Here is a 21,071-nt window from a genome sequence, read left to right on the forward strand (position 1 = left end):
TTTGCATTAGGTAGTTTAAGCCTACAGAGCTATGAGACTGTGACTTGAGAATCGCATTTATCTCTTGTCCATGTGGCAATCTCACTGGAAATGGCCGTCAGCAGGCACTGCTGTGCCTCAGGGTCATCAAGGGACCCAAGATCTTGCCAAGTCATTGCACTGACATTGTCTTCCATATGGTTGCTACTGGGTGCCCCACTTTTGGGTTCTGGCTGGTGAAAAGAGGAGAGAGTGTGAAAGAGGCGTGCCCAACACCTGCAGCCCAAGCTGGGAGGCAGCCCACGCTACTTCTGCCCCCACACTATGGCAGAACTTGGTCACACCTGACTGCAAGGGATGGTGGGGAGTGCAGTCTACCTGGGGGCCTGGGAAGTGAGGAAGAATGGAGCTTGGTTCACACATGCCGGTTATGCCACATCCTCACTTTCCTCTCCTCCCAGCCCCCTTAGGAATTTCACCACGGTTCATTGTAGTTTTAAATAATTTTGCATACATGTTATTTTGGGGAGCTGGATGACTTTTCACTAATCTTACCCCATGCCTTTATTCATTCAACAAACAACATCTGCATGCCTACAGACAGCTGCTGGACATAGAGAGGAAACAGGATCAATGATGAGGTATGGCCATTGCAAAGGGCCCTTTGACTGCCAATCCACTGATTTCCTTAGAGCATTCAAAACACAGCACAATAAGAATTCTCATGAGGCTGGCTCCACTCCCACCAGCCATAATCTGGCTTCTCTGAAGTTGAGGAATAAAGGGATGTAGAGTTTCCCATGCAAACCTCTGAATAAAGAGATGCCTGACCCAACCTCACATTCTTTCTTCCTCCGAGTCTGGCTTTGGAAGGACATGGGGAGCTGGCATGGGAGTGCCCAGAGATCTGCGGATGTTTTTACTTGGGATACCAGTGAAAACCAGAGTGATCCTGAAAATACTGAGCATTTATCAAAGTATCAAAGGATTTCCTGGCTGTGATGAAACTGACACAGCTCATTTCCTGGGCCTCATTGACCGGTGAGGAGCCCATGAGTGAAGCACCAGCATTTGAACCCTGCGCAGCGAAGGATTGAGAGGGGGTGATGGCTTTCAAAGGGTCATCTGCAGGGGCAGGCAGGGAAGAAGAGGGAACAGCAGCTCTTCAGGCTGGGAGAACCAGGAAAGGGGTGTGTTTGCAGATGCCTGGGCATGAGGACCACCTACTGCCTCCCTCTGCCTCCAACTATCAAATGTAAAGTGGGGGTTTTGCCACACCCCAGGTGTGGCTCCAACTTCCCAAAGCTTTAAAGAATGTCCACTTCACTCTTTTTAGAATTCCTGAATGATTCTTGTTTACCCAACCCAAGGCCTCCACAATTTGAACCGAATTTAGTAAGTATATTATGTGGATGTGATCTCCAAGGAAACTCGGCGCAGGAAGCAGGAGATGACAGCTGTGCTCCAGGCCCATGGCAGCCACCAGCAGCCCCCAACCTTGGACAAGCACCTCGGCAATCCTGGGAAAGGACTAAAGCTCAAGCTTGTGCCGGGCATTTTGTACATGTTTTCCCATTGGATCTTCACACTAAGTTGGCAAGGGAGATATATGATCCCCATTTGTTAAGTTAAGAAAGCTGAGCCTCAGCGAGGTAAAGTGATTTGCCCAAGGTTACACAGCGGGCAAGTGGCTACACCAGGTTCAATCCCAGCTCTGCCACTTTTGTCATCACCAGGCAAGGACTTCTGAGGCCCCTTCCAGCTCTGAGCTGGTAGAAAGGTGTGTGCCAGTCCTCCCATGCCCAGCCAGCTGGTTTCTCTTCCAGACGCCGCCTCCAAGCATGCCGCCCTGGGCTTCTTCGACTGCCTCCGAGCCGAAGTAGAAGAATATGACGTTGTTGTCAGCACTGTGATGCCAACTTTCATCCGGTCGTACCATGCTTATCCAGAGCAAGGAAACTGGGAAGCCTCCATTTGGAAATGTGAGATTTCAGGGGGAAGCTGCAAGCTCTTCCAGGGACTCTGGAAGAGTCTAGTTTTCTTGGGGCCAGGGTAGGGGGGACAGTTCCTGAGGTATGAGTTTGGGGATAGGGGGCCCTTGGTGACAGGCTCACAGCAGGGTGGGGGCCCCCAAACCTTCAGACTTGAGGCACTAAGTAGAGAAAGTCCTCACCTATGGCGGAGAGACCCCGCTCTGGCTCAGCTCGGGCACATAGGCTGCTCTGCAACCTCGCCCAGCAGCCACCTGTGTCTGAGCCTGCTCCCTGTGATGACAGCAGGATTCAGTGTGAAGATCCTCTCCACATGTCAGATGGGCAACATGGGCAGGCGCCGTGGTCACCCTGTGCCTCAGTTTCCTCTACAGAAAGGAGGAATAATAGCAATACCTCCCCACCTCACAGAGTTGTTGGGAGGACTGAAGGGTCTGCGTCCTAAAGGGTTTGGAATAGCAACCAGACCATCGCTGGTGCTATACAGATGCACCTTTGTAGTATCACTATCCCAGGACACTCTCAACCAGTGATTTTCAACTGCTGTGCCTCGGCATAGTATGCCATGAGAGGATCTTAGGTGTGCAGAGAAAACTTTTAAAGATCATTAAATTTTTTCCAAAGAAGTTCAAAGCATAGTAAATATATTCTTTTTTTACTCTTTGTTTTTTCATCAACATAATTGAAGTGTGCTGCAGAAGTTAAACTGCAGGTTCAAGTGTGCTGTGAGATTTTAAAAAAAAGGTTGGGACGGTGCCTGTGGCTCAAAGGAGTAGGGCGCTGGCCCCATATGCTGGAGGTGGTGGGTTCAAACGCAGCCCCCGCCAAAAAAAAAAAAGGTTGAAAAACACTGCCCTAAATGTAGAGATGACCCATCTTGCCCAAGGCTCTAGATCAACCTTGAGGAACCAGGATGCCAGTGTCCCAGGAGGCTCCTGACAGGCACAGCTTCCCAACCATTATAAAAACAGCCCCTTCATTCATCCAGCACCTTCCTATAATCTAAGCTTGTTCACACCCCTTCCACCACTGAGAACCTCCTTGCAAGGTTATCGGGGCAGGAAACCAGGCACAGGTGAAGAACTGGATGCCCACAGGGTGAAGTTTCTCCTCCAGGGTATTGTGGTCATCCCTGGGACCCCTGACTCCAGGGCTGACCCAACTTCTCGTCCTTGGGTGCACACGGGGTTCGGCCCAGCATGCTCCCTGCAGAGGCCACAACCCCCTCTCCCCACCTGGGCCTTTCAGTCTTTTTCAGGAAGCTGACCTATGGCGTGCACCCCGGGGAGGTGGCAGAGGAGGTGATGCGCACCGTGAGGCGGAAGAGGCAGGAGGTCCTCATGGCCAACGCTGTCCCCAAGGCCGCCGTGTTCATCCGCACCTTCTTCCCGGAGTTCTTTTTCGCCGTGGTGGCCTGTGGGGTGAAAGAGAAGCTGAATGTGCCAGTGGAGGGTTAACCGCGGGGGCCAAGTGGGTCACCCCAGGGGAATAAAGGTTTTCCTGGCTCTTCTGTCCTGTCCTTAGCCCCAGGGGGCCCAAGCAAGCCCTTCCCCTGTCTGAGATGGCTTTGTGGGAAACGTTCACAGGCAGTGAGGATGTCCTGGAGCTGGAAGCTTCTCTACTCTGTAGGGTGTTAACTGAGCTGGAAAACTGGAGCTGTAAGCATCTAACTCCCACATACAAGTCACTGTGGCCACTGGCCAGCTCAGAACTCACTCCGAACACCCCCTGCAGTTGATACAACATGAGCCGTGACCTCCCCAGGGCACCCTCCAACAACCGGAGCAGGACGGCACTGCTGCCCCGCTGAACTTCCGCAGGGATGAGAGGATCCTGTAATCTCCATTGTCCAGCGTGGCAGCCACTAGCCACCGTTGAGACTGAGCCCTTGTGAGGCCCTCTGTGTCTGGGATATAGAATTTTTTATTTTATTTAATTATAATTAATTTAAACCCAAATAGCCACCTGTGGCTAGCAGCTCCGGAGTTGGCCAAGGGACAGAATCGTCCCCTCCCACAGCCTGAGTTCTTTAGACCCACAGGGGGCCAGGCACAGATGAGCTGGTTTTCAGTTTTTAGCTGATTTGAACAAACATGAGAACTTCTGACCCAGGGGTTTTCTTCTGTTCCAGCCTTTTCTTTCATTCTCAGAACAAAACACATTTAAAACCGTCATCCTGGTTCCAGGCAGTGCTTTGCCTTCCTTTTTCTTATACAAAGCAGTAAATGATTTGGGGCCTTGTCCTATCCTAGGATGCTCTCGACCAGCGCTTTCCCCTGCTGTGCCATGAGAGGATCTTCTGTGTGCCAAGTGGAGGGTTCCTTTTTTGCACTAATATTGTCACTGTTGACTCAAACTTTTCTAATATTTATGGATGAACAAATGGGGGCGAACATTTCTTCCCTAAACCTACATCACTTTATAAATTAACATGTATAAGGAACATATATCCACACAAAAGCCTTCACTTAAAAAGCAAAATGCCAGCTCGGTGACCGTAGCTCACTGATTAGGGCGCCAGCCACATACACCAGAGATGGCGGGTTTGAACCCAGCCCGGAACTGCTAAACAACAACAGTGACAACCACCACCACCACAACAAAATAGCCAGGCAGTGTGGGGGGCACCTGGGGTCCCTGCTACTTGGGAGGCTGAGGTAAGAGGACACTTGAAACCAAGAGTTTGAAGTTGCTGTGAGCTAAGACTCCATGGCACTCTATGGAGGGCAACAAAGAGACTCTGTTGCAAAAAATAAAATAAAATAAAAAGAAAAGAAAAGAAAAATGCCCAGGATCACGTTATCGCCCTGGAGCCCAGCCTACAAGCTGAGGGTCTGTGCCTGAAGCAGGGAGGGTTCAGCAGGGTCAGCTAGGCAGAAGGTTAGCAGGCCCAAGTCGGTAAGGGAACTCTCTTTTGAGAGGTTTTGTTGTAGCTAATGGGTGGCGTGCCATAGGGGTGCTCAGGCCAGAGCCCACAGAGGGTGGGTGGGGGCGTCAAGGCCAAGAGAGCAAGAGGAAAGTGGCTGTGACTTGACTGGGGACCAGAGAAAAGGAACAGCAGCTTTGCGGTATGAGAGGCTAGAACCAGGGCCACAGGCTGCCAATCCTGGGGACCCGCCAGGGCTAGGCTCCAGGCCACATGAAGCAACAGAGCAGGAGGAAGGGCTCTCCCCTACAAGTTGGTCTGCTCAGGGGTGTCCCAAAGCAGAGGGAGGAGCAGAGGGAGGGCAGAGACTTGCAGGCGATGTAGCAAGTCTAACTGGCAGGCGTCCCACACACCCTCTCACTAAGTTTCCTGTTTATGGATTTTGGTCTCTGACCGAATGCTCCCTTTTGCATTCAGATGTCCCTGTATCATCTCAGGCGCATCACTCTCTTGGGATAGGGTATTTCACCTGCCTTGTAAATGGAAACCCAGAGCCCTGATATTGCAACTTGGGAGAGGGGAGAGGGCCTAAAAACATGTCATGCAATATGACAAATGTCCACCAGGTGGCACTGTGGTCCAAGCCTGTTTCCTGGCCAACCCTACAATAAGCCCTGTGGATCACAGCAGTGAGAACCCCCATAACCGCGCTCACAGTCGCCAGTGAACAACCCCTTCACGATTCCATGTGGCCTTCACATCAACCTGAATTCACTGGAAGGGCTGACAAATCCATTTTTCAGGTGAAAAAGCTGAGGGTGATCACGCCCTGTTAAATAAGACCCCTTGGAAGGTACGAGAGACGGGAAGGCTGGAATCCAGGTGCCAGCGACTGTCCCAGACCATGTGGCTCCCCCCCCACCACATGCTCAGAGTTGGGAGAGACAAAGTTGTTTTTCTTCTTTGCCACTGTCCCCCAGTCCCAGTATCTACAAAATTTTATAAATTGGAAAGAGTCAGAAAGCATAAAACAAATAAAGAGAAAAAACAGTCACATGCCCTGACAGCCACTGTTAACATCTTGGCCCTTTACAGGCAGCACATTGCTTGGAGCCAAGAGGCCACACAAATAAAGACACACTGCGGGGGATACCCAGTCTGCTCCATCCAGGGTCCCAGGGTCCCAAGGGGCAGACGCTGTGGAGGTCCCTGTGATTGGGCTCAGCCATGAGGGACAAGTGACAACAATAAATTTCTGTTGTTTTAAGCCACCACTTTGTGGTAATTTGTTATGGAAGCCCTGGAAAACTAATCCCTCCATCTGTTTCCAGCCTGGACCTTGACTGACACAGCTAACACAGACAAGAAATATGTGAGACTCCCTTGGGGAAATTCAAGAACCAGAGGAAATGAGCCAGTCCATCGTGGAGACACAAGTGTCCTTCTGGGGAACTTACTGAACCCAGAGAAATGATGATTGTGTAAGTCATCAGAGAACTAAACAGCTCCTAATTTATGGGCCCTACTTGTTCCAAAATTGTTAGTGGGAATTTCGGCACCAAAAAATGGAACCCCACTAGGGCTCAGTTATTATTTCCAGAATGTTCCAAGCAATTCTATTCAATGATATGTGTCTGACTACACATCAGCAGAGGACTTGGCCTCACAGGACAAGAAACTTTATGTAGAGAAAGAGTCAGAAAGCTTGAGAGCCTGGTTACAGGATGGTGTGATCAGTGTGGTAGGCTAGGCCTACGCAGGAGGGCAGACCCCCTGAAGTGGACCAACACCTACAACCAGCAAGATAGGGTCTGCCCGGCCAAGGAAAACCCACCAGCTGCCAGCCCTGCCCCTCCACCCTTCCTGCAAGTGGACAGTCTGCTCTGATACAGAGCTCCTCACAAGGGGGAATCTGTAGGTTGGTGGAGATACACCATGAGTGGACCATGGGCCACGCTGTTTGTCCCTGAGCTGACCATGTGGGTGTTTAGGAGGTGAGAAACCACATCACTTAGATGTTGGGGATTACAAGCAACCAGAACCCACTTCAAACCTGTATTCATTTAAATAACTGCAAAGGCTTATTTCAGGCATAGTCAGGTATCCAGACAGTGCCACCAGGATTCAGTTGTTTTTGCCACCTCTAGGCAACACATCCTACCATGTGGGCTTTACTCTCGGCAAGTTCTCTCCAACATCATGGCACGGGGACACCAAAGACCCTGGGTGCGTGAAGCCAAGTAGAAAGAGACTCCCCTTTCCTAATCCAGTAGACCCTCCATAGCTGACCACCTCCCTTCACTGACCACCTCCCTTCAGCTGACCTAATTTTCATGGACTAGACATGCGCCACATGTACATATCAGCACACTAGGCCTAATTCCTATGTTAACCACCTCCATACATTGACCAGTTCATTGCAGTCCCTTGGGTGGTCAACTTACAAAGTTTCTGCTATAGTTCAAACTAAAGCACTGATGGGTATGTGGCCATCTCAAAACAACCAACTCATGTCTGCCTGCTGGAAGACCAATATGGTCTTCTAAGAAGAAAGGGAGGACACAAACTTTTTAGGTAAAACAACTGTTCTTTTGAAATGTTTAGCCTTGGAGAAGGCAAGAGAACAAACATACACTGAGCATTCACAAAGCCCACCTGTCACTCGCCTTGTGCAGCACTCCCAGCAAGCCTCTAAGATACATGTTATTTCCATTTCCACCAATGAGGGAAACAGAGGCTCAGAAAGCTGGGTAGGTGATGTGGCCAAAGTCATATTCCCAGTCAATGGCAGAGCTGGGACTTTGAATGGGGGTGGCTGCATCGCTCACAGAGAAGATCGAGAAGCTGCCAGGCTTCCCCACCTTAGAGCTGGGTGAGGTTTCTCCATGCAGGGTCAGGTCAAGCACACCCTCCTGATGTGCCCTGATCAGCTGTGGTACTGGAGAAGCTTTAGGCTGCTTGAGTTACTTTAGTTACAAAAATAAGGGGCTCCCATCAGGCAGGCTGAGCTATGGTGGTGGAGTTTGGTCTGAACTAGGTAGTGCTCTGTTGGCACTGATGGGAATGTCCAGGTACATAAGCAACAGAGGAATCCGAAAGACTCAATTAACAGGCACTTTTGGTGCCCCATGTCCCAACCCCCTGCCCCTTCCCAGTTTCAGCAGTGGCCGTGGTGGAAGGTTCCCAAGCGTCTGACAGCATGCTACCTCATCTCTCTACTTTCCTATCTTGGGGTTTCTCTAAAGCACCAGGGTTCCTTCAGCCCTTGCGAGTGCAGTACAGCATTATAGGAAAGTTAACATCCCTAGGAGCGAGACAGGGCCTGGCAGACAATGCATCAAGCTCTCACCTTTTCACAGATAAATCTGAGGCACATTCTACGTGGTTCTGCATGGGGTGTGCCACAGGCCTGGGCCCAGCAGCTCACTAAAGCACACTTTGTCAGCTTTTTCTCTTTCCCTGTCCCACTCTCCCCGCGGCCTTGCTCCTGCTTCCTGGGGGATCACTTTCCCCATAACAGCCTCTTCCTCTTCCCAGCCCTTGCCTCAAGTTCTGCTTTTGGGAAAACCCCAAAGAAGACCAAAGACTTTTTGCAGATGGAATCATTAAAGGTAGACCAAATATTAGAGACTTGTAGTTTGCAGAGATTGAAATGTACACAAGGCATTCATTTAAAAATGAAGTATTCTGTTAAAAGAATAAAGAGAGATATCTCAAAAAGAAAAGCATCAGAGTTCTTAGAAATTGGACTATCTGGGGGGACCTCTGCATTCTCCCTTCCACAATTCTACATGATCTCTGAGAGGTATAAATGATGGACCCAGAGATGAGACCACAGCAGAAGTTCAGGCCAGGTTTACTGAAAGGGGATGGTGCTGGGCAGTGCAAAGATGGCATCTGCGCCAGGGGGAAGTGAGAAGCCCCTTTTATATGGGGTCATAGGAGGTGGGAATATGCCACAGCTTGCTCAGAAAGTTAAGGTCTTTCTCAGGGGGTGGGCTACCTAGATGCTCTGTGTCTTTGTTTAGGAGGGGAGGAGGAGGAAGAGGGGAAGGCTTTGTGTGTGGCTGCATTAGGCCCCCAACAGTCTCTTGTCTAATTTTCTTTTTGTGTGCCTGTCCCATTTTCTTCTTTGCAGCCTATCATTCTTTGTTTACCCAGGATTTCTGCCCCCAAACTTGACTTGATGAGATGTCAGGTCTCATCCTAGATGGACAGAATCTCAGAGCCTGATTCTCCAGGGCAAGCCAACTCAGGATCTCAAATGATCCCTGCACCCAGCAACCAACATTCCATTCCAAATTTCTGGGGATGAAAAATCAACCCAGCTGGAATCAAATGTCCACCCAGTTTGATCACCTCTCAGGCTGTCTTCTTCCAAGTCATGCAGGGAGACTGGACCTCCAGGAAAGAGTTCAGGCGGAGGAGGCAAGGCCTAGTCAAGCAAGCAAGCCACCTGTGCAGTGGCAATCAGAGTGGCTGAGCTGGGAGACACCATCAGGAGGCTCAGGCAATAATCCAGGTGGTTGACTGGGAGGGCGAAAGGAGTGAAGGGCAGAGACAGATGGAAGTGAAGTGGGGAATGTGGAACTGGCAAGATGTGGCAGCTGGGGGAGGAGTCGGAAATAGAGGTCAATGATGACTGGGAGTTGTAAAACTAGGAAGATAAGAGGGTCAACCATGGAGAAGACGCTGAAGTTTGGGAAACACTGAGTGTAAAGTAGGATCGCAAGATAGTCAGTATCCACCTGAATCAAATGAATCAGTTTACATTCTTGGATATAAATGTTTGGGCCATTCCTTTTTTTCTGTATGGTAAAGTGTGGTTGTTTACATGGGATTCGATTCTAATCAAATTGAATTAAATTTCACACCCAAATTTAGCCACTCACATAATGCTTTGAAGAAGTGATGTGGGATGTAACAATAGATCGCGATGATGACAAAAGATAATTTAATCAAATAGAAAATTATTTCCAACTTAGATATAGCCGTTCATATAAGAAAGGAGGACAAATTAACAATTCTAGATTCAAATAAATGGCATTAAATTAAATCTTGCAAAATTAAGGATACAGAGAGGCAGAGAGTAGTGGTACACTCCTGAACCCCCAGTTCCTTGGGAGGAGGCTGAGGCAGGAGGATTGCTTGAGCCCTGGAGTTTAAGGCCATAGTGTGCCATGATTGTGCCACTCCACTCCAGGTAAAAGGGAAAGATTTTGTCTCAAAAAAAAAAAAACAAAGATACAGACAGAAAATAGCATATTTAAAAGATTTAAAGTTCAAAAATAAGCAAACTTAACCAATATTCTATATAAGCATAAACACATTATGTGATATAACTCTAAAGAACTCTCAGAACACTTACATTAGCCTACAGTTGGGTAGAATCCTATTTTATACAAAGCCTATTTTATAATAAAGTGTTGAATACTTTATATAACTTAATGAACACTATACTGAAAGTAAAAAACAGAATGGCTGTTTATAGACTCAAAGTACAATTTCTACTGAATGCAAATTGCTTATCACACCCTCACAAAGTTGAGAAATTGTTAAGTCGAACCATTGTAAGTCAGGGACTATCTACTTGTTTGCAGCTTTACTTTGGGGATACATGAAATGTGTTGAGTATCTGCAGATAGAAGGTACAAGGATGACAAGGGCTCAGCTTCATGATGTCATTCTTTCATATCCTGCAAGTGGGAAGCTGCTCCTGAACTACACAAGTCAATGGGGGGGGGGTCGTGCAAATGAGGATGAGAAAGAGGGCTCTAAACAAATGAACCAATGATGGGGATGGACTGCCTTGAATCACCCAATCACCCCCATGAATTCCACTTCTTGGCTCTGAGGTCTTCCTAAGTCTGGTTCTAGGAGAAATGAATCACATGGATTAATGAAAAAAAAAAAAAAAAGACCTAAAGGAAATTAGAAAGCAATGAGCCAAAACAATGATGACACGGATTTGAAACTTTCCTAGGAAGTCTCGTACTCACTTAAGTCACTTACATGTGCCAGACGTTACAGATGTTGCAAAGATAAATAAGGCTTGCACTGTGATCTCCAAAGCATCCCAAGGGGCAGGAACCACTGGCAGAACCAGTGTTGTACTGGAAAAGGGACAAGCAAATAATAGAAAGACACAGAATACAGAGTCCAGAAATAGACCCACACCATATGGCCAATTCGTCTTCAACAAAGGTGCAAAAGTAATTCAGTAGAGAAAGGATGGTCTTTTCAATAAGAAGTGTTGTGATGTTGGAATTCAATATGCAAAAAAAAAAAAAAATGCATGTGAATTTAAATTTCACACTTTATACAAAATTAACACAAAAGGGATCATAGACCTAAATGTGAGATGTAAAACTGTAAAAACGTTAGTTAGAAGAAAACACAGGAGAAAATCTTTGAGGCCCAGGATTAGGCAAGAAGGTTTTTAGACATAAACAAAAGCAAGAATCATAACAGAAAAAAAATAGGACTTCATCAAAATTAAAAATATTTGCTATGCCAATGTTATTTTTGAGAGAATGAAAAAACAAGCCACAAACTGGACGGATATATTTGCAAATCATATCTCATAAAGGATTTGTATCCAGAAAATATAAATATCTCTCAAAACTCAACAGTAAGAAAACAATCAATCCAATTTTAAAAATGGACAAAAGACTTGAACAGATACTTTATCGTGCATGTGTATAGATACCAAATAAACACACGATGTAGAATTGCAGATTAAAACCACAATGAAATAGTACTGTGTATCTATTAGAATGGCTAAAATAAAAAATGAAGATAATACCAAGCTCTGCCATGGATGTGGAGCAATTTGGATTGTCCTACATTCTGGTGGGAACACAAAATGCCCCAGCCATTCTCAAAAGGAGACTGGCAGTTTCATAAAAAGCTAAGCAATACCCATACCATATGGGTATTTACTCCCAAGAAAGAAAGATTTATGTTTAAAACAAAATCTGCATGTAAGCAACAGTTCTATTTAAAATTGCCAAAATCTGGAAACAATCCAAATTTCTTCAACAGGTGAATGAATGTTTAAACTATGGTTGATCCATACAATGAACTACTAATCATTAATAAAAAGGAACTAACTATTAATATATGAAACAACTTGAATAGACCCAAGGGCATCAAAAGACGTCCATCTCAAAAGATTACGTATTGTAGGATTCCATTGATATGGTATTCTTAGACAAAACCACGGAGAAGAAATCAGTGATTGCCAGGGGTTAGGGAGCATTTTGGTGGGAAGACCCATAGAAGGATGACTCAAGGGCATTTTAGGGGAGGTGGAATTGTTTACATATATCCTAATTGTGGTAGTTATTACCTGAATCTATATATGGTTAAAATTCATAGAAAATTATACGCATACACAAATATACACACATGCACACAAGTTAATTTTACTGCACGATAATTATTAAATTTTATAAAATGCACCCAAAGTTTAACTAATGAGTACCTATTGTAGGCAGCAGTCAATATGACCCAATTCTCAGATGACTCAGCTACCATATTTGATTAAATCTAAGGCAACACTGATTTACTTTTTTACCATTCTCTTAAGAAAAAAAATACAGTTGCCACGCAAACCACAATGCAATGCTAAGATAACATCAATAGTGAGAAACATCCCAATTTCAAAGACATGCATGAGATCAATGAAATATGCTATTTCCTCTAGTGAAGACTATTGTTCATAGATATCTATGAAGAATCCTCCTACTGGGGGTTTTCCCCTATGACTACAGACCTTTCATTTTAATGCCTTTTACTGCTCATGATAAATAAGGGCATCCCAAACAAAGTTATGTATGGATGGAACGGCCCTTATTTAAAATCTTTTTCCTGGATAGAGAATAGCAGATTGAATGTTAGCAAGCCTTCCACATCCAGGGTTGTCACTCACCCTTTTCTGATACATAACTCCAGCTGACTCCCCCCCAAGACAAAGGGCAGGGAAGGCTGTTAGCACTCATGATGCTGACGTGGCATGAGGCCAAGTAGAGGGCTGACACACATTCCAAGCCTGTGTTTTTCTCTCGAGCCACTCAGAGAGGCTGGATGGCACAGTGATTAAGATAATCTACTTCAGAGACAGCAACCTGGACCTGGACTGAGACTCCTATACACAGAGCAATCCTGCGCAAGTTACCTGGCCTCCCCGAACCTCTATCACCTCATCTATAAAAGGAAGATAATGCTAAGTCTTGCTTATAGGACACTGATGCAGAGATTAAAAGATGCTGCATATAAAGTATGATAAATGAAACCATTAGGATAAGAGTGAAGGGAGGTGTTTGTTTCTATGGAACTCCTGCCAAAAAGTATTTCAGGGATAGACCCAGAGGCCCCCTTGTGGGTGTGATGGTTAATTTTACGTGTCAACTTGACTGGGCCACGGTGCCCAGATATTTAATCAAATGTCACTCTGGATGTTTCTGTGAAAACACTCTGGTGCTTTCAGATGAGTTTACATTTAAGTCAGTGGACTTTGAATGAAGCAGATTGCCCTCCATAGTGTGGGTGGGCCTCATCAAATCAGCTGACGGCCAGAATAGACTAAAAGGCTGAACTGCCCCCAAGCAGGAGGGGATCCCCCAGCAGACTTCCCGTGCAGTGGAACTCCTACTTGTTCCCAAGTCTCCGGCCTGCCCACCTCCCCTATCAGAGTTTGGACTTGCTAAGCCTCTATAGTCATGAGAGCTGATTCCTTAAAATAAACCTGTCTCTCTCTCTCTGTGTCCCCCCACACACACACACACACACGCGCCACCCTATTGGTTCTGTTTCTCTGGAAACCCTAAACCATACAGAAAGAAAGCATCCTTCAGCCAAAAAGTGTTCTCTTTCACTTTACCTTTTTAGTGATGATATATAACAATATTTTCCCAAAGCACACCTATAAAGAGAACATAAGATCTGCCTGACACGCCATCTTGGAAATCCTCTCTGTGCTCATGCAGGGGGCAACGCACCAGGAACAGAAAAAAGGGAAAAGGAGAATGAGAGGAGAAGAAAGAGGACACAAACATTGACTCCTAGCACAGCTCTGAGCTTTTCAACTGACAACATCTTACAAATACAGGGAACTCCAGATGACGTCCCAGTGCCCTCCTCTGCCAGGCAGAATGTGCAGCTCCAGATGCTGAAGACTAACAGAAAGGCCCTCCTTCCGAGACGTCAAGATAGGCCTCCTCCTTCCTTTCTTCCCCTCAGTTCTGGTCTAATCACCAAAAGCAACTCGGAGGAAACAGAACCCCTCTTCAGTAGGGTGTCCCCTCTATTTCTGATTCTCTTCATGAGGCTTTACTTCCAATTCCTCATTTCTTCAACCCTTCCCCATACAAGACAGTTTGCAGCCCACCTCACCATGTCTTAAAACAAGGCTCCAGAGAACTCCAGCCTCACTCCAAATGAGGTTTGCCTGGTCCAGACTATACAACAATGCTTCTGCCTCTACGAAACTGGGTTGATGTAACTGACATTTTCATCTGAAACTAAGACTGAATACACTTATCCACGTTACACTTCACCTTTGAGGAGATTTCAGTTCATAACTATTAAAAGAACAAACAAATTCTGCAAAACTAACAAATGAGCCATCCCTGCCACTCATGAAGCCATGAATAAAAGGAAGGCAGACATGGAAAACAAAGTCCATTCTGATGCCACAACCAAGATAATAAATTCTCCTCTTTAAATCATTTTACATTCCCTTCCTTTTTCTTTTTGTCCCAGAATGTGCTGCCCCTCAGGTTCAGCCTCCCTGTACACCCTGCATAGTCACCTCCAGCCGAATCCCGTTTCACCCATGGCTGGTCAACTGTAACCAGGTCAACTAACTTTGCCCTTTACAGCTGTGAAGTGGGTTGCACTAGACAATTTACATTCCAAAGGCTCTTCTAACTTCACGACTCTTTAGATCTGGGACATCCCAGGTCCTAGGATATGCTAGTCAAGCCCCCCCACCCTGTCCCCATGTTTCTGCACCACCCAATCTACTCACTGCTCAAAAATATCCACTGCTTTCTAGGCTCCCACAGGGTCCTAGAGCTGAATTGGACCAGGTCGTGGGTTAGAACAGGAGTTTTTTTGTTTTGGTTTGGTTTTTGTTTGTTTGTTTTTTGAGGCAGAGTCTCACTATGTCACCCTCAGTAGAGTGCTGTGGTGTCACAGCTCACAGCAACCTCAAACCCTTGGTCTTAAGCAATTCTCTTGCCTCAGCCTCCCAAGTAGCTGGGACTACAGGCACCCGCCACAACGCCCAGCTATTTTTTTGTTGCAGTTGTCACCATTGTTCTGCAGGCCTGGGCCGGATTCAGTTCAAACCTACCAGCCTCGGTGTATGTGGCTGGCGCTGAGTCCCAAACAGGAGTTTTGCTTCCTTTTTCTCTTGGGGCTGCCTGAGAACAATCACAACATACAGCTTGGAGTGAACTGTTCTGGGCGACTAAAATTCTGAAGAGAGATGAATCTGCCTATTTATTTAGAAGACTAGCTTCAATCCGATCAGTAGAAATATTTTTGGTCTCCACGATGGTAAATAACTAGTTTGGTTGAATATACTTTTCCTTCTCTTCTTGATTAACCCTGTATCAGTTTCAATATTAGAACAAGCAAAAATTAATGGATGAAGTTCAAAGAAGCATCCTAAGTATGAGACAAAGAACATTGGGTCTGGAACCAGTGGGCTCAGACCTGGTCTAAGCGTGGCTGCCAACACCTGGTGTAGCCCTGGGCAAGTCACTCCTTTATGGCACTCAGTTTTTCTCAGCTGCAAAACAAGGGCCTTTTCTGTTGGCCCTAAGATCTCATCTAGCCAGTGGTCTCACTGCTAAACAGAATGGAGAGACAAATCAAAGGCTGGAAGAAAATATTTTCAAAACACATATCTGAGGAAGAACTTGCATCCAAAACAGGTAACCCTCAGGAAGGGTATTGTGGCTCACACCTACAATCTCAGCACTCTGGGAGGCACCTCAGCCTCCCAGGTAGATCTACCTCAGGTAGATCACCTGAGCTCAGGAGTTCAAGACCAGCCTAAGCAAGAGTGAGATCCTTTTTCTAAAAATGGCCAGGTGTTGTGGGGGGCACCTGTAGTCCCAGCTACTAGGGAGGGTGAGGCAAGAGAATCGCTTAGGCCCAAGAGTTTGAGGTTGCTATGAACTATGTTGCCATGGCACACTACTGAGGGTGACAAAGTGAGACTCTGTCTCAAAAACAAACAAATAAATAAACCAAAATAGATAACTCTCAAAACTCAATAATAAAACAACCCAATTCAAAAATAGGTAAGGGATTTGAATAGCTGCCCCACTTGAAGAAGAGGTATATCAAATAAACACACCAAAAAAAGGTTAACATCCTTAGTCAGCAAGGAAATTAAATTGAAACCAAGGTGAGAGACCACCAGACACCAATCGAAATAGCTAAAATTTAAAAGACTGTCCATACCAGGGCAGGAAGAAGCTGGAACTCTCATTCCCAACTGGTAGGAATGGAAACTGCTACAACTACTTTAGAAAATAGTTTGGCTGGTAGTGCCCATGCTCAGTGAGTAGGGCCCTGGCCACATATACCCATACAACCCATGTTGGTGGGTTCGAACCCAACCCAGGCCAGCTAAACAACAATGACAACTGCAACAAAAAAAAATAGGTGTTGTGGTGGGTACCTGTAGTCCCAGCTGCTTGGGAGGCTGAGGCAAGAGAATCACTTAAGCCCAAGAGTTGGAGGTTGCTGTGAGCTGTGACACTACAGCACTCTACTGAAGGTAACATAGACTCTGTCTCAAAAAAAAAAAAAAACAGTTTGGCAAGTTTCTTAAGCATCTACTGCATGACTGGGCCATGCTGCACCTACAGGTTTACCTGAGAGAAATAAGGCCGTGTGCCCACACAAAGACTTGTACACAAATATTTATAGCAGCTTTATGTGTAATGGCCAAAAAGTGAAAACCACCCAAATGGCCATCAGCAGATGAATGGATAAACAAATGGTGGTATATCCCGATGATGGAATACTTCCCAGCATAGAAGGGAATGAACCATTCATACATGCAACAGCATGAATGAATCCCAGAAAAATTAGGCAAAAGCTGGGCATCAGGGCTCACACCTGTAATTCTAGAGGCTGAGCCAGGTGGATTGCTTGAATTCAGGAGTTTAAGACCAGCCTGAGCAAGAGTGAGACCCAACTCTACTAAAAATAGAAAAATTAGCTAGGCATGATAGTGCACACCTGTAGTCCCAGCTACTTAGGAGGCTGAGGCAAGAGGATCACTTGAGCCCAAGAGCTAGAGGTTGCTGTGAGCTATGACACAATGATACTATATGCAGGCCACAGAGTGAGATTCTGTTTCAATAAAAAAAGAAAGAAAGAAAGAAAAAGAAGAGACAGAAAGAAAGAAAGAAGAAAAACTATGCTTAATGAGAGAAGCAAGACAAAAAGTACATACCATATGATTCTATTTAAATGAAATTCTAGAAAATGCAAACTAATCTATAGTGATAGACAGAAAATAAATCAGTGATTTCTAGGGGTCAGAGGAAGTAACTGAGGAGAAGGGGAAATTTACAAAGGGATATGATGAAATTTGGGGGGGGGTGACAATAATGTTTATTATCACTATGGTGATGATACTTTCATGGAGATAGATAAAAATGTATCAAATTATGTACTTTAACTATGTGAAGTTTATTGTATGATAATTATACTTTAATAAATCTGTTTATAAATGAATATTTTAAATAAAACTTCAGGTAAATACTTGATGGGGGATTGGAAATTCATATTACCAAAATAATAAGCCATGGATTACTTCCTAGTAGCAAAGAGAGAGATGAAACCACACCCAGGAGACATGAGATAGTCAGCACCTTAATCGAATGGTCAGTGTCAGCATTGCCAGCAGGCTGGTCCAGCAGATATCCGATGTCTTATGACAGATACAATATAAAATCCCTCATATCACTCATGAGGTATACTAATCAGAAATGCTTCACTTGCTAATGTGAAACTCTTAGATTTAATTTCCAGATATAGGAAATACGGGATAAAGAAACAAGCAAAGTGATACCCTAAAAGATAGACAACATCCATAATCTAGGGCATTTTTTGTGTTTAAGACACTCAGCCTCTACAGCAGCTCAGTGGCATGAGAAAAGAGGCTGGGCTGTCTTAGAGGAGCTTCAAAGGACCTAACATCTTAGACACAAAGATGGGCTCAAATTGGATTTTGGTTTGTACAAATTTTCTGTAAGGAGAATTAGAGGATCCAAGGGCGGAAATCTGAGTATGGGCTCAGTATTAGAGGAAGTGGCAAAGTACAGCCACAGCAAGGTAGACTTCATTAACCATAAACAAAGCACGTGTACAAAAAGATGATATCGCTTTGGAGATGGATGGATGCATGCATGCATAGATAGACAAGGAGAGGTAGAACTTTGCTATTCATGGAAATTTTGGTGTAGTGAGAATTCTTTTCTTATTTTTGTGTATCTGTGCTTTATTATTATTTGAAATGCATATGTTGATGTGAGGTGGAAAAAAAGGATTTTTTTTTTCTGTGAAATAAGAACCTTAAAAATTATTTTCATGAATGTGCTTTAACTTAAATGAGTTTCTGGTTGGGGCCTTGTATCAGAGCTGCAGTGACACTGTTTACTGCCCTGGAACATGGAACTTGATTACAAACACAGTAAAAGATACATAAAGTAGAACCTCCATAGTTGATCACCTCGCTACACTGATCACCTCCTCAAGTTGACCTAGTTATCATAGACTGGACATGCACCACACACACTCATGTACGGCCGGCCTAGTTCCTTATGTTGACACCTCTGTATGTTGTCCAGTTTGTTACAGTCCCTTAGGTGGTCAACCTACAGAGGTTTCTACTGTATTTTCTTCTAAAGGTACATTGGCTGCATCCAGGCAAGCAAGGCATGCGTGCACACAGGCCCGCCCACACACGCAGAGGGACCGTGCTGCAAGCCCATTCCCTTTAGGATGAGCAAGAAAATTGCCTGGCTACTCCCCTCCTGGGATCATGGCATGCTAAATTCAAGGAACCCAAGGACCCTTTTATGTGGCTTGGCACTTGAACTTGAGATGGAATGGCTATTCACTTGGGAGCTTTCCAAGAAAATTAAATCTCTCGCAGTAAGACTACAGTAGTGGTTCTCAAAGTGTGGTCCCCAGACCAGCAGCATGAGCATCACTGGGACTTGTTAGACATGCAGATTCTTGGGCTCCACTCTGGCCCTCCTACATCCGAAACCAGGGGGTGGGGCCCCACAGTCTGTGTTTTCATAGTCCTCCAGGCAATGCTTGCTGAAGTTTGTGAACTACTAGTTTGTGACATCCCCTCCGCGCCCCTGACTCACTCTGCTCCACCCTGACAAACACAGGGAAGGTGGCAAAGTTACTCTCATTTGCCTTTAGATTTCACCAAGTCCTTGGGCTCATGGCAGAAAACAACGCAAAGATCACAGCTATGTCAAAGCATGAGGAGGACATCTCAGCAGCAAATTTATGGTGCCATTTATGGGCGATTTTGTGCCTATTAAGAATTAGCTCATTAACGTTACCCAAAAGCTTTTTAAAAAAACATTATTAAACCACTTTAAAATAGGGCTTTTGGTGATGATAGTACTGCTTCTAACTGGTGGCTAAACAACTCCAGTATATTAGGAAATAGATTAAGAAAAGTGTACATCACGGTTTTTCAACCCTGGTATTACTGACATTTGGGGACAGATAATTTTCTGCTGGGAGTTTGTGTCTTATGAACTGTAGGATGTAAGCAACATCCCTGGCCTCTCCTCAGTAGATGCCAGTAGCACTTTTGCCCTTACCCCTACAAAATGTGACAGCCAAAAATGTCTCCAAATATTGCCAAATGTCTCCAGAGGAACAAGATAACTCCTTCCCACCCCCCATCATTGAACACCTGTTGCACATGAGTGCAACAAAGTGCTCAAAGACATCCCACTTACCCACCTGATGGGAGCTGTTCTCAGAAACGCAGCTCTATACAAAGAGAACAGGACATTTCACTTACTTGCACCTTTTAGAGAAGGCACTGGGAGCTCAGGCAGGGGCCTGGTGTTGCCTTCTGCCCCAGGGGGAGCGCTCATCCCCTCCTTCCCTCTGAGCCCCGCGAGATGGCGCTGCTTCCTGACTTTTCCAGCTCCACTTTCCAACAGCACGTCTGATTTCTCCCCAGAATGAGAAGGGAACTGAGGAAGAGTGATGTCGCAAACATCCAAAAGAAAGGGCTTTCCGGAAGGAAATAATGACCCATAGAGTCAAACACTGTGGAGAGGTGATACAGGTCGGGAATGCAAAGGAAACCATTACACAGGAATTCGGCATTTATAGGAAGTCATTGGATATGCCAGTGGGGAGGTCACCTAAAACTCGGCAAGACCCATCTAGCAGACGGCTAATTCCGAAAGGAAGCTGGAGAAGGAGGGGAGGCACCCGGAGGCGCTGACCAGGGCAGGGAAGTGAGTGGAGCCCGGATGGATTCACCTCACCCTCCTGGTGCCCACAGGGTCCTAGGGCCGAACCAGACCGCTTGTGTGTGAGCCCTCGTCTCTCCTTCCAGCAAGGAGACATGTTGGGGAGCAAGGACATGCCAGTGGGTTGCAGGGACTGGCCCATCTGCCCTGAGGTTAATAGGAGCCAGAGGTCTTTGCCCTTCTCAACAGATAACAAAATGTATGCTTGATAGTCAGTGACATACATATTTATGATCTCTGGAGACTTAACAAGCACTATAAACTCCCTCTCTCTTCTCTTCCAGAATTCCATACACCTGCCTCTATCTCCAGCGGTTCCTTCCTGCGTGCTTCTCTGGGTATATTTTGCGAGAAACACATTTGTTATTCAGACAAGCACAATAAATCCTGTTCCACCACTGCAATTTACCTAACTGAGCTAAATCATAAAGAGAATCCCAATGTTCACTGCAGCAGAACTTAGAAGAGAAAAATTCAGCCATGAAGAGAAGAATGTCTACATGGGCGTTTGAATTGGAGCTCACCTAATTGCACATCAGATCGCAGTTGTTTGGGAACATCACCTTGTTTAATTTTTTTCACAGCACATACCACTTTAAGAAAATGGTTATTTGGTGGTTGGGGGGGGGGGTTTCCCCTATCTCCCTGAGTAAAACATAAGCTTTGCGAGAGTAGGGACTT

At 45.6% G+C, this 21,071-nt stretch overlaps 1 protein-coding gene across 2 annotated transcripts in view; it reads left to right on the forward strand.

The window, feature by feature from the left end:
• DHRS7C (dehydrogenase/reductase 7C) overlaps positions 1-3,475 on the forward strand; it is a 19,263-nt gene extending 15,788 nt beyond the window's left edge. For both annotated transcript variants that reach the window (XM_003791094.1, XM_012805978.1), the window contains 2 exons: positions 1,806-1,961; positions 3,219-3,475. In XM_003791094.1, coding sequence (XP_003791142.1) covers positions 1,806-1,961; positions 3,219-3,427 — 365 coding nt within the window. In that variant the 3' untranslated portion in view covers positions 3,428-3,475. The remainder of the gene's footprint in view (positions 1-1,805; positions 1,962-3,218) is intronic.
• The last annotated feature ends 17,596 nt before the right edge of the window (positions 3,476-21,071 follow it).

This window comes from Otolemur garnettii, unplaced genomic scaffold, assembly GCF_000181295.1.
Source record: "Otolemur garnettii isolate 467f Iridium unplaced genomic scaffold, OtoGar3 scaffold00046, whole genome shotgun sequence".
In the NCBI taxonomy this organism is placed as follows: domain Eukaryota; kingdom Metazoa; phylum Chordata; class Mammalia; order Primates; family Galagidae; genus Otolemur; species Otolemur garnettii.